Here is a 13527-nt window from a genome sequence, read left to right on the forward strand (position 1 = left end):
CATGATATTGAATCAAGTGTCCTCTGCAGTGTATTAGCTTGTGGGGATAGAAGGTGCCTACCTAAGACTGATTCCCTCTGAAATCCCAGTTCACATGGCTTCTGAGGCTAACTTGGGAACAAAGACTGCAATCCTTATGTGGAAGAAGATAGTAGAGCATTAATAAGTATGACAGAAATGAGAGTCCCATATTCCAGTCAGGAGTGTCCTTGACAAACCTCTAATATGACCTTGGACAAGCCAGCCTCCCCAAGCAATATTTCCCCATGCATCAAAGAAGTTTAACAGCACTGGCACCTCTCAGACACTAAAGATAGAAGGGCACTCCAGGCCTTGGGCTGCATCCATCTCTCTCCCTGCTTTGCTCTCATCAGGTGAAATGTCACCAGTGGCCACAAGAGGCTGCAGTCTGTGTCCCTTACAGCTCTCACGACACAGTCTGCTCCCATGATGGCAGCTCTGCTTCACTGAGTCACTTAGGAAAATGATGGTGGAGTCTCTTAAGACTTCCCTTTCCCCAGCAATTCCTTGCCTGGGCAGACCATGATGTCCAATATAAATATTATCCACAATTTCATCCCTGCCCCCAAAGCCCTAGTTCGGAGTAATTTTTGTCTGTAGTGATAAGAGAGACCAAACAGGACAGCATTTTAGGCCAGTTTCCCTGTGAGTGCCTTGGGTACATCTGTTCAAGGAGATATTTTATCAGCCCTCCACACATAGGCTCCTGCAAAAGAGCCTGTATGTGAGAGCTAAAGTGTGCTCCTTGTGTAATTCCCTGTGGCTTTATCTTCTCCTCTCCCTAAAGGTGTTATTTTGGGGCGGTTATGCCCAGATAGGAAGGGTGCTGTCACACAACAAAGCTGTCATAGAAGGAGGGGGGCTGCCAGGGGTTGTGAGAGTTGTGCAGCCAGCACCTTTGCCAACATGACAGTGGAGACAAGGGACAGCAACAAGTGTGTCCCCCCACAAGCTGTGTCCTGTGCTCTGAGTGCTGCTGAAGGCCCCTTGCAAACAGCAGTGCTCCTCAGGCTCTGGCAAAAAGTGTGATGGTATTCAAGGTTTTTGCAAGGGGTCCCCCAGGACTCTTTTTCAGAGGAATGCTCTAAGCAGAATGCTGTCACCTGTCGTGGTCCTCTCCTGTGCATGGGCTGCAGGTGGCTGAACAGACAGCCTTTCCTCCAGTTCCTTCATTTTTTATTTCATTCAAATGCTCTGGTTTGCTCTTTCATACTGATTCTCCTCCCCACACCCCTCTCTCTCCTCACAGGGCTCCCTCACGTTTCTGGCTTTCCGGAGACTCAGAGACATTACTTTTCAGGAAGAGTACAACACGCTTTTCCCTAACTCCCCATCCTTGCTGCCTTAACTACCCGCACTCATGGGGGAGCTTGGGGGAAGGGGCTGCAGATGGAGGAGGTCACTGAGCACAGACATTTCCAACTCCCTGAGCATGGGTGTCAGTATGGCATCACTGCAGGGTGAGATGGGCCTTTGAACAGGAATGGACCAGGCCATCCACTGAATGAGTAGTTTCCCACTGGGAGTTGGAACTGACAACTTCTCCTCCTCTTCTGCCCCCCTTCTCTGCCTCACCTGCACCCTAACTAATCCTGAGTAATACTGTTGTGCCTTTCTCTCAATGACTGATCAGACCTAATATTTTAGCCAGGAGACACCATCTGCTCCCACTAATACATCTTTTCCATTTCCCCCACCCCTCATTCTCCCCAAACCTCTCYCCCAGGGCAGTCCCTGACCTGCTAGACTGCTCACTTCTATCAGGGATGCTCTGGGAAGATGAGCCATGTGTGCTGGGGTAGTTCAGCAATGCTGAACCCTGTGCTGAGGCTCCCTCAATCCACCAAAGAGCAGTCTGCCTCCAGTGCCTGAGGCAGGAGGCAGCAGCACGCTTGTTAACCACCCCAGTCTCGGAAATGGCTGCCTTGCCTCCCTGCCCTTTTTCTCAAGGTCTGTGTTGCCTTCTGCAGATACTGGCTGGTTAACTGCAGTGAAAGGTTTTTTTGGGGGTGACCACTACCTCAGTACTACGAATCAAATCCTGTTCTCCTTCCTGGCCTCTGGGGGCTCCAGGTGAAATGGCTCATATATCCAGTCCAGCAGATGAACCTCCTGAGGTGAAGCTGAGGCAGACTGCCTCCCCAGGGTCAACTCTTAACTGGATATCCACAGGCTGTCTGAGCCTCTGCAATCATCTGTGCCATGTCAGTGAAGCCYCATCACTGGGCAGAAGATGCCCAGCACACCTCAGAGACAGCTGTGAGCCCTGGCAGGCTACACACAGCCAGCTGGAGTCACGGCTGTCCTAGTTCACCCCCCTCCCTCTCCCAGYGGGCTCACACTTTCTCAGGGGCAGTCTAAGTCTCCTTGCTCTTGGATGTATTTTACCAGTGATCTTCCAGATGGGCTTCACCCACTAATCTGTAACCACTACTAACCCCACTTTTGTTTGTTTCTCTTTCTCGGTACATTCCCCCTCTCTTTCTCCTGTCCTCTCTCTGCTTCCCATCTCTTTCCTGTACCTCCTCCCTTAAAGGTGGGCCAGGCATTCCTGGCGTATCAGCGTTTCCGTCTGGGTGCCGATTCAGCCCTCTTCTCCCAGGACTACATGGACCCAAGTCAGGACTCCGGCATGCCTTATGCTCCCTACACGAATGAGGAGGATGCTACAGATATGGTGGGGACGTACCAGCAGCCCCCTCCAGCAGATGCTTTTGACACTGAGACACAAGGGTACCAAACGCAGAACTACTGAGCCACCGATGCCCCTTCCCCCTCCCCTTTCCCTTCTGCCCCTTTCCCACTGCTGGCAAAAAGCCAAGGCACAAAACAGACACATGCATAGTGGCACAAGAGGTGGCTCTCAGCTATGCTCCAGCCTTCTGGGTCATCTGTTTTTATTTATTGTTTTTAAAAAAGAAAAAAAGCGCCCCATTACTTCTTCCTTCTCCTGCCCTCAGAGTTACCCGCCAGAACCAAGCTGTTCCAAATGTGTCACTGTGTCGCAACAAGAAGGGTCCCCCCTTCCCTTCTCTCCCTCTTCCCTCACCACGGGAAGGAAGGATCTAGTTCATTCTCTTGGTGGACAGGAGAGAGGGATTATGGCACCAGCAGAGCAGAGGAAAAAGGCACTAGAGAAGGAAAGGAAGGGGTGAGAGGAAACAGGGACCAAGGAGTTCCTAGGAGAGCTGGTGCTGCTAAAGGCTGGAGTAGATGTGGGGGAGCATCCAAATTGGGCCCAAGGCCTGGTTGCTCAGGGAGGGGAACATGAGGYGGCAAAAGGGGGGAAGACATGAGAGTTAGCATGCAGGCGTGCGAGGGTGGAGGGAGGGCTGTAGGTGGGTGGGGGAGTGGGAAAGGGGTCCCCACGTAGGTGTGCAAAGACAAAGGTGCTTTTCTCTCCCGTGCTGATGCACACAGGTGAGGGAGGGATGCTTTATTTTTAGAGGATTTGGGGAGGAATGGTATTGAGCAGGGGGGAAGAAGGGGAGGGAGCAGAGAGAGATAAAGTGGGAGGGGAAGGAGGAGGATTTGCAGGTACAATCAAAACCACAGACACATCTGTAGATTTAAATGAAGAGACTTGACAGAGTAGAGTGACAGTGCCACGAGAGTCACTCTGTCCCCAGGTCCTTTTGGATTGAGTTTTGGATTGAGCTGGTTGTGTTTTTCCCCTGATCTGTATGTCCTAATTGCAACTCTTCTCAGATTAGCACTGTGTTTAGTGAGGCAGGACAGGGGAGCTGTGCTGTCCCTGGCATCAAGGTGCAGGCTCTGTGGGAGGAAGGATGGAGGAGGTGTGCTCCTAGGAAGTCCTTGTCCCCAGCTGCGCTGTTTGAGGGAGTCTAATCAGAGGGAGAGGAGAGCTTTGCCATTTCGCCATGGGCAGGAGGAGGAGGAGGAGAAAAAAGCTACTTTCCCTCATGCCCTGCTGAATCCTCCTCCTTTCCTCTGCTACCAAACTGCAAAGCCTCTCACTGACACCATCTTTGTAGCATGCAGGAATGGAGCAGGACTCCCCCTGGCAAGAAATACTGCTGCTATGACAGCCAGCCTGTGGCTGGCTGCTATACAGGGGTGTAACCGAGTAGTAAAGGGTCCTGCGCCTTCCCAGCTGAGCTCTGTGCTTTGCTTCCCACTCAGGTGGGGAGGAGGTCTTAGTGTGTGGTTCAGCAAGGTGAGCTGAAATGGGAAAAYTTCCTCTGTCCTTGCAAAATTGGTTGGGGTCAGGCTGAGCACTCTGAAAACTGGCCCTACTATACCTTACATAGTGCTCCTTCTGCAGCATCTGAAATCCTGGCTGTCTTTAAAGCCTCACCTAGGTGGCAGTAGTGACTGCCAGACAGAGCTTGTATGGATGCTTTTCCACACTCCTGGTGATTTTGTTTCAAGTAGAGATGCTGATCTGGAAGCACACTTTTTATTCCAGGATAGAAGTAATGTTTATTCCAGAAGACAGTGTCCCTAAAGGGAAATAATTCAGCAATAGCCACCTGGACAATTTTCCCCAGCACAGACACCTCTCAGAGCACAAGAGGCTGAAACACAAGGCTGGGTATGTCTTGCAGCAGTAAGGAGCTCCGTTTCCCGGGCTGCCAGCCTGGTCCAGGTAACACTGGCCTGAGTGGCAGAGATCAGGAGCAGACCCCAAACCCATAGGTGCTTCCTCTGTGTGTTCAACCCATTCCCTGTAGCACCTTCAGGAGTCAGGAGGAGGGGACACAGGTCTGCCTTGAGGCTGTGTGAACATCTTGTCTGGAGGACGCTGAGTCCTGTTTCATCAGGATTGCCATTAGGACAGCATAAAACATCTGGGTTACCGGTCCTTCCCCTCCTTCTAGTGTTACTTCTCTCTAGCTCTCCCACCGTGACAGGAAAGGGGTAGAAAACCTAGAGTTGCAGGCCCCAAAGGGAGGGCAATTTTCTCCATTGTACATAGGCACAATTTCTACCTGTTATCTGGAGCTTTCAAGGCTGCTAGACCTGCCTACAGGGGTGAGGAAGAGACATGGCAGGGGCTGAGACGTTGCCTGCAGACTTGTGCTGTGGGCAGCCCTCCCCATGGTTTGCCATCCCTTGCTTGTGGTTAACCACTAGTGAAGGAGGAGAGGGGCAGCAGTAGGCCTGGTTGAAGCATGAGGAGGAACTTGGCACATCTCTTGCCCTGTGGCTCTGAAAACAGTACTGTAAATAGGAAGGGTATTTTTCAGAAGGAAGCCCCTTGGGCTTATTCTTCTGTGGGACCAACCTAATATTTAGGTTTGGGAGAGGGTTACTTTATTGAGAGAGATTTGTCATGACTATGGCTGTGGGGGGAACTCCCTCCAGTCCGTCTCTTCTGCCAGGGGAGGGCACAGAAAAAAAGATGAGGTGGAGGAGAAAAACTAGTGTACTCACCCAGATTCATCTGTATCATCCTTCATGCTTTCATTTTGGGTGAGGTGGGAAGGGAGGAACCAAGAAGAGGAGGAAGCTATAAATAACCAGCCCTCAGCACAAAAATGCAATGTACTTTCCAGGAGAAACTGGCCATCGCTTGTCCCCACTCATCAGGAGGGTGAAGGACTGGGCCTATGGGGAGGAGGTATGGGCCATACCTGTGTGTGTGTGTGTGTGTGTCTGTGTGTCTGTCTGTCTGTCTGTCTAACCTAGGGGTCTGCTTTGCGGTATAGCATGGGACTGTCTTACCTGTCCCTTCTCCCATTAAAGCTGCATGGGTGGCTAAACATCCTTTGGGGCTGACAACTGAGGAAGCTTTTCTGCATCCTCTTTGGCTTGCTTCCCTCATGTAACTGATGGGTTCTGGTGGGCCTGAGGTGGGAACGGGCCTCTCCCTCAGAGCAGGCCTGTCAGTGGGAGATGAGCCAGGTGGCTTCATCCTGGGTTACTTCCCACCTCTCTGTCCCTTTCCTTCTCGTTGTAAGTTGCAGGACAGGGACTGCTGTGGCAGGGGATGCTTTATAATAGTACATACTTCAGCAATTTTTTGCTTTTGCTCATAGGAGGAGGCATATTCTCCTCAGGTTAACTTCCTTTCAGCCTTTGCCATTGAGGCCTGGTGACAACAGGCCTGGGGGTAGGATTCACCTTCTTTGTATGTAGCTTTTAAAATGAAGTTTCCCATGGTATAGGCTGGTTCTGCAGGTTCTGGTCTGCCTGAGGCATTTCTGTTAAGGCGCTGCCTATTTCTGAGGGCCATAGGCAAGGCCTGGGCAGCTGGCTAGGACATGTCCTTTTAGATCCTAAATATGGGTGAGATCAGTCCCACTCTAGGGATTAGAAGATGAGAGGGAAGGCCATATAAGCAAAATGATATGAAGGCTTTCTCCCCTCTCCGCCGTTTGGCTGGATTACAGAGGATTATGTTGCTGAGTCAAATGCCATCCCCTGTTGTGAGCATGGGTCCCTTGATGTCCTCTTGTCTTGTGAAACCCCCAAGTAAAGGACTGTTTTATGGAAGTTGGGGCTGTGAAGGGCAAAGAGGTGATGCAGCTTTGCTCCACTTCTACCTATCACTTCAGTCTCCTGATGGGTATTGAGGAACAAGGTTCCCCCGTCCCCAGCTCACACACATCCCCACTATGCTGTTTGTCACCTCATTGTATACCCTTCCCCTCCACATTATTCCTGCCAGTTCCCTCAGGGGAGGAGGCCATCTTTGGCCCCACATCTTGCACCCTCGTAAGCGCTTGGGAGGACCCAGGAAGGCAGCATTGCAGGATGGTTCCCATAGGAGGCTCTGCTCCCGTCTCAAGAGTGTGGTGACCAAGGCAAGGAGCCCAGTGAGGCCACCTCACGCAGCAAGTCCAACCATTCATCCAGACAACTCTGCTGCTTCTGTGGCATCTCTAACAACATCTGGGTTGCCCTGCCCCTTCCCCTGCAGCATTACTGCCTGTGTATAGTATATATATTATATATATATATTTAAAAAGATGTATAATATAAAGCTATACATATATACGTATATACGATGACTCACGGATGGCCTGCCGCATACAGGATCCCCAGAGTGGACTTGTCTAAGCCCGAGTGTCCCTTCCCCCCTCCTCCCCTCCGACCCTCACCCCGTCCATTCTAAACCCAACTACAGTGAACCCTGCCACCTTGGCACCTGTGTTTACAATGTCCTATATATTTGTGGTTAACAAAGTGAAGGTGGTAACTACTGGTGTCTCAATAAAGTTATGACATTCAAAATAACCAAACTATATCAAAAATGGGCTGGATTTTCTTCTTCTTTGTGAAAGGGTGGCTTTTTTAGCCCAGTTTGCCTGGCAAGGCTCACGTGTTCCCACCTGGCTGGCCCGCTGGTTTATGTCTGACAGRCAGGACTTGCCTGATAACTTGTTGGCCAGCGTTAACCCAGTTTGTCAGAGGGGACCGTGGCCCAGAACTCTGATACCAGAGCACTCGCCTTCACCCTGATGTCTCAGTCCCTTCGTCATACTGCCTACAGGTTCACATGCATCCAGGTGCTGTTCTGGCACAAGTCAAAGCATTGCCTTGCAAGGGAAGCCTAAGTGCAGAGCAGCGATGGGTACTGTGGGCCTGCCATGGCCTGCAGTGGGGTCACACCCATCTGGCCCAGAGGGTCCTGGGGCCCTGCAGTCTGGATACCACCTCAGTCAAAGAGCTGGGGCACCCACGCCGACACTTCTCCTGGTGACAGTGCAGATGGTGCCCAAGGTACTAAGTTCCTACAGGTTTAGTGAAAATCAGTGGCTGAATGGAGGAGAGAGACTTAAATAACAGCCCTTATTGAGAGAGACATTTCAAGGGGAGCTAACAGTTCCTTGTTTTGCTCAGCTTATGTTTCAAACCATCCACACTGTCAAGTGTCTCTTACATAACCAGCAGGAAAACATGGGAAGGAGCTGGAAGTACCATGTGAGAGGTGAGGGACTGGGGAGGGAAGTGGGCTCTGTTGTGAAAGGGATAAGGTCATAGGAGATACGGATGGGGAACATATGGGAATATAAGATACAAACCCATACAAAAGTAAACATCAGTAGCTTCACACCCAGGGAAGAAGATGGGTTTATTACTTTGATGCATCTTTACCTGTATTCACCTATGTGTGACTATTGCTCAGATGTCTAGCAGAGTATACATTTTCAAAACATAACAAAATACTGAGAAATCAGAGCTCTCAAGACACTACAGATAGTGGGTTTCAGTGATAGACACCCTATCATTAAAATGGATCTCATTTCAACTTGCTGTGCAATAAAAATAAAATTCAAAATGCCATCCCCTCCAGTGCTTAGATAAAGCTTTTCTCTCATCCCCTTCTAATACACCCATCATCTGAATACCTGAGCATCACATGTGCCTACCCTTGTGCAGCTTGGGGGCAATAAGCAGAGGAACATGATGGTGAACAGTCTGTATCCAGTCCCCGAAACTGCCTCCCCTCATGCATACACAGGTGGGCACATGCACACATGTGCACACACACACACACACGCTTTCCTTTCCTTCCTGAGTTTCCTAGCTTCCTTTCACATAAGACTACATCCAGAAGTGCTGATATACCTATCTGTCCTTTGATCAATCTTTGCTTGGAGAAAGCAAAGATTTGCTTGTGCTTGTGGGTTCTTAGCTTGTGCCATGGCAGTGTTGAGGAAATATCCTACCCACAGAAAGAAAAATGTCTGTGTTGGCAAATGTAAGAGTTAAAAACTCGTGAGACAAAATGTTGCCAAAACCAAGCATTCAAGATGAATAAGGATCCAACATTATGAGTTTATTTGTTTCTTCTAATTATTTGAAATCTCTTTAATTGCTTTCTCATATTTCAAGCTCTTAGGAGTCATGTTTTGAAGCTTTTCCCTGCAGCCCTGAAATCTAGAAACACAATTCTGTTACAAAGTTAAAAAAATGAAATGTTCACATAATCCCAGGGCTCCAGGAGCTGAGGCTTTGTTTAGTGTATGGTGGAACTCAATAAAATCATACGCTTCAGCGCAACTGTAACAGCTCCATTTCCCTCCTTCAAAAAATTGAACTGGCTCACAGCTCTTTACTAAATCAATTTTGCAGTGATATTGGCTTGCTCTCTCTTATCTTYGGGCATCAGCTCTCCCTCACCATTCCCCTTCTCCTGGCTGTAGCTATTCCACTTTGGCCTTCCATTTCCCTGGAAGGTGCTGGAGGAAGGAAGCTGCTGTCTTCTCTACCTCCAGCTCCCCTTCCTTCCTTAATGGTTGTTCCCTCTATTGCTCCATCTTTATTTCTTGGCCTTTCCAGCCTGCCTGGAAGCAGTGGCCTACAGAGGAACCAGGATCATCAGGGCATCTGGGCCTGTGGGAAGCAGCAGGCTGAAGCTGGTAGAGGGAGTTGGGGAGAGCTCGGGAGGAGCTGTGTGATGCTTGCGGTACCACCCCTTCCACCATCAGTCTCTGTAATGCTCTGCTRTAGGAACACAGCAAGTGCAGCAAGCTGGCTCTGCCTGAGTGACCCTTTTCCATATCACCACCTGCAAGCCTTGCCAAAAACCACGACTTTCCCCACAGCCCCAGCTTCCATCATCAGCAAAACAGGGCAGACAAAAAATCTCCCTAAACCAGTCTCACTTGTGACCAGCAGAGAGAAACTAAATGATGTGATGGCTTTTGCTGATAATCCTATAATTGCTTCTCATTGTGTAAAGTTTCTGAGCGCCTACAACAGCACCTTGCAGGGGCTGTCCTACTGACATTGTGCTCCCCCAGAGCATGTTGTTTAACAGGGAACATCTTTTATCTACTGGCCCAGCAGAGTGACCACACTTCCTTTTCTACAGAGAAATCATTTGTACAAACAGGAAGGCGGTAGTACAGCTTGGCACCAGAAATGCTGTGTATATAATCCCTAGCACTGGAAATAGAGAAGCAGTGAGAAACAATAAATACAAAAGGAGAGAGAGAGAGAGAGAGAAAGAGAGAGAGAGAGAAATGAGAAATATGGGAGTTTTAAACTGACATGAGAGAGGGAGCTGTGTTTTAAGATGAATTTATTTGTGTGTGGATGAGGTTCAATGGCCAGTATTCTGTATTCTTGGGTATTCTTGGGGAGATTTTGGCTGTCTCATACAACATGGTAATTTCTGAGAGGATTTACTAAAGATAAAAAGCATAAATAAAGGGAAAAGTAAGCTTGATCAACACAACCAACAAAAACTCTGTTGGTGCAGTATTTCATTTTGCAAGTGCTGCATAAAGTTATTGGTCTCTGTGAACAGTTATTCACAAAGCAACACACAAGCATCAGTAGTGCTTTCCTTTGGAAGACTGCAAAATGCTGGACAAGTAACCATTTAGCACTGCAAACAGCCCTGTTTGGTAAGTCTTATCATGCTCTTTTTGCAGAGCAAATAGTTAAGCGCCTTGCTCAAGGTTAGGGTAGAGACTAAGTGGCAGAGCAACAGCAATATCCAGGTAGAATCTGGCACAAGTATTTTCACCATGTGAAAATGTTTTGTACTAGAAGGTCTGTGTTCCAGCCCAAAGGGGAAGGAAAAAGATAAGCCAGAATGACAATAATCAGTGAGTAAGAACTGAAGCCAGACACATTTGAATTAGGAATACGGCACACTTTTAAATGCAAGAGGTGACTAATCATTGTACAAACAAGGAAAACGGCACGCGCGCACACACACACACACACACACACACACACACAGACCCCACTCTTGTTAGTCTCAGTAGGAGCCATTTATGCATATGAGAAGACAAAAATGACTCCTAAACTCCCAGTCCTGCAATGCGATACACCCTGGAAGGTCTCAGCACATCCGAAGCCTTGCTGATTTCAGTGGTGCTCTGTGCAAGGACAGGGTCTGCCCATGCTCATCAAGGTGCATGACTGCAGCCTTGAATGTCATTAAATAAGCATAAGCTTTTGCTGCAATGCTGAAAAAAAGTGACATCGTGTTTAAAAGCAGGTAACTCTTTGYTGCTTTTTAACTACAAAGACAGTGCTGTTCTACACGGGTTTCTGCAGCACCATGAGCTTTTAATACGGGTAAGAAAACAAATCTTTATTCATTCTAAATCTGTTACTCCTAATTTCAATTTTAAAGCAGACTCAGGCCCCATTCCTATAATTACTTGTACCCACTCACAGCTTTACAACCAGGAATAGTTCAAATGACATCAGTGAGACCAAGCTTATATGTGAAGCTAAACATGTGGAATCTTGTTTGTAGACTGAGGTTTTAGATTCAGCATTTTTTTCCATCTTTGGACAATATAACCTTTAAAAAAATTAATCCTGCCTGTGTATCCAAGTCTGCTTGAMTGGCTGAAAATTTGTGTGTCTTGCACAATGGAAAAGGATATGAACTCTTTGTATATTTGGAAGAAAGAGATGTAATTAAACAATAGACAAAGGATTTACAGGAAGAGAGCTGGAATCCTCTGGCAGGAGTCCCTGCAGCAAAAGCCATCATTCTATAGAATGAGGTTAATTAACTGGCAATTATTTCTGAAGTGCATCTGAACCTAATATATTTGCCACAAAGATGTCATTAAAAGAGTATCAAGTGACTGCTGGAAGTCAAGACTGCTTAGTACTCCCACCCTCACCACAACTGCACTGCTACACATGACTAAAACTGCACGTCTGGCATGTTGAAGACCCTTCAGTTCTGATTCACACAGAGATGTGCTTTTCCCAGAAAGCCCTGGTGCTGCAGCCAGTCTGCCTGCCATTGCTCACTTCAAGAGATGACAGTCACGCACCTGGAGGGCTCTTCAACTGACTTACAATGAAAGTAAGTGATGGGAATGATTCCTGTTTCTTCCCTCCTGGTTCAGTAGGGCTGGCTAAATGGAAACTGTCTTTCCTGAAACTGTCTACCTCAGCCTAGAAAGGCAAAGTTAGGTTCTTAAAGAAGAGCAAAATCACTTATCTCTGTGTCTATATCACTCAAGTAGAAACAGCAAAGTGAATGTGTTGGCCTAAATTTACTTACAGGAATCTATTGACAGGAGATGGCACAGAATATAGTCTAGATGAAGAGCTCAATAACAGCGCTCATTTTACATACACAGATGTCAAGTATTCCCACCCAAGTTCCTCCACATCCCAAGTGAGAGGCATAGAGACATGTAACAAGTGGATTCACAACACCTATGTAGATATGCTCCAGCTTGAACTAGTTCAGCAGCCAGGGTCAGCTCAGCTCTGGCCCTGCTTTGCAGTTGCACAGCACCTTGCAGGGAGGTTTCAGTCAAGATAGTTGAGAATCAAGGTGGCAGGGAGGGCAAAAAAGGAAGGCCTCAGCCTGCAAGTCTAGCGAAGAGCATGGAGGAGGGAAACATAATCCCCACCTAGTAAAGGTCTCAGTCAGATCATGATCCAGATGGAGAAGGAATTTGCAAGTGTTGGCTAGTGGACTTAGAAAATTTAGCAAAGAGAAGTCTGTGCCCTTTCTGTGTCATAATAGGACAGAATACGGAAAAGTGACACTGGGGCACAGGGGCTGGAAAGGCACCGGTTCGCCCCAGATGGGAAAGCCTGTGGCACAGATCAGAGAGGACCAGTCAGGCACATTGTCAGGGCTGAGCAGGGAAATCAGGGCACAGAGCTGTCACCCCTGCAAAGCGCTCCCCACAAATTTTTCTGAATAGTGAACCTGAGTGGTTCTGCTCTGCTGGCACTCCATGCCAGCAGAGGGGTGTTTCAGACGGTCCCAGCAGTTTTGATCCAGCTCTTTGACAAACTACAAGTGATTTTGCTGTTGTGTCTGACTCCAGTCTACCAAGGACTGCTCTAAACTATGGTGGATACTGAGAAGCACCTATGAGCTGCTCTGGACACCTTCCCATYGCTGGCCTGAGGGCATGGTCCCACTAAGTCCTTGCTGTGGCCTGTAAATGCGTTTGGGAAAGGACCTTGACCACCTTGGCAGCAGAGGAATTCCAAGCTGAGGAAAGTGGAGGCCTCTTGTGGTATCTATGGGCCAAGAGTGCAGCTGACAGCTGGTACCTTGGTTTTAACCATACTTGGTCTTCCTTAAGAACTGCACAGAACACAACTGGCTGCCAGGCTTGCTTAGGGCTATTTGGTGCCCAAAATAACCCCACTTCATAGGATTCCTCATGACTCTGCCTCTCCTCCCTCCTCCACACACACTTGCAATGATGGTAGAAGGGTGCTTCTTTCTCTCAATACTCATGGCCTCCAGGCAAGAAACAAGAAATGTCTCAATTTGCCTGAGAAAAGAGGAAAGGGAAATGAGAAAATTTTATATAAATATATTAATTAATTATTAATTAATTAATTAATAATTATTCGTTTATATTAATATATATAAATACAGAGCAGCGCAGAGCATAACACTAGCACCACGCCACACTGCCAGTGCGGCTGCCCCACTTGCCCCCGCCGGGGAGGAGAGTGCGCACCACCCCCCGCCCAACCACCGCCCTCCCAGCGGAAGGGGCGGGGCTGTGGCGCCCCCTCTCGGAAGCGGCGCGTGCCGCGGCCGTTGGCTGCGCGCGCCCCCGGGGGGGGGGG

At 48.4% G+C, this 13527-nt stretch overlaps 1 protein-coding gene across 4 annotated transcripts in view; it reads left to right on the top strand.

Moving 5' to 3' along the window:
• LOC112965723 (TGF-beta-activated kinase 1 and MAP3K7-binding protein 1) overlaps positions 1-13527 on the top strand; it is a 38649-nt gene that overhangs the window by 16075 nt on the left and 9047 nt on the right. Inside the window, exon 4 of one of the 4 annotated variants that reach the window (XM_026064998.1) lies at positions 2558-7232. The exons of 1 other annotated variant lie outside the window; for it this stretch is intronic. In XM_026064998.1, the coding sequence (XP_025920783.1) occupies positions 2558-2776 (219 nt within the window). In that variant the 3' untranslated portion in view covers positions 2777-7232. Of the gene's footprint in view, positions 1-1270; positions 7233-11758; positions 11780-13527 lie in introns of those variants that run through there. 2 more of the 4 variants (XM_026064999.1, XM_026064997.1) reach the window with 2 other exon arrangements.

This window comes from Apteryx rowi, unplaced genomic scaffold (assembly GCF_003343035.1).
Source record: "Apteryx rowi isolate R43461 unplaced genomic scaffold, aptRow1 scaffold_223, whole genome shotgun sequence".
In the NCBI taxonomy this organism is placed as follows: Eukaryota; Metazoa; Chordata; class Aves; order Apterygiformes; family Apterygidae; genus Apteryx; species Apteryx rowi.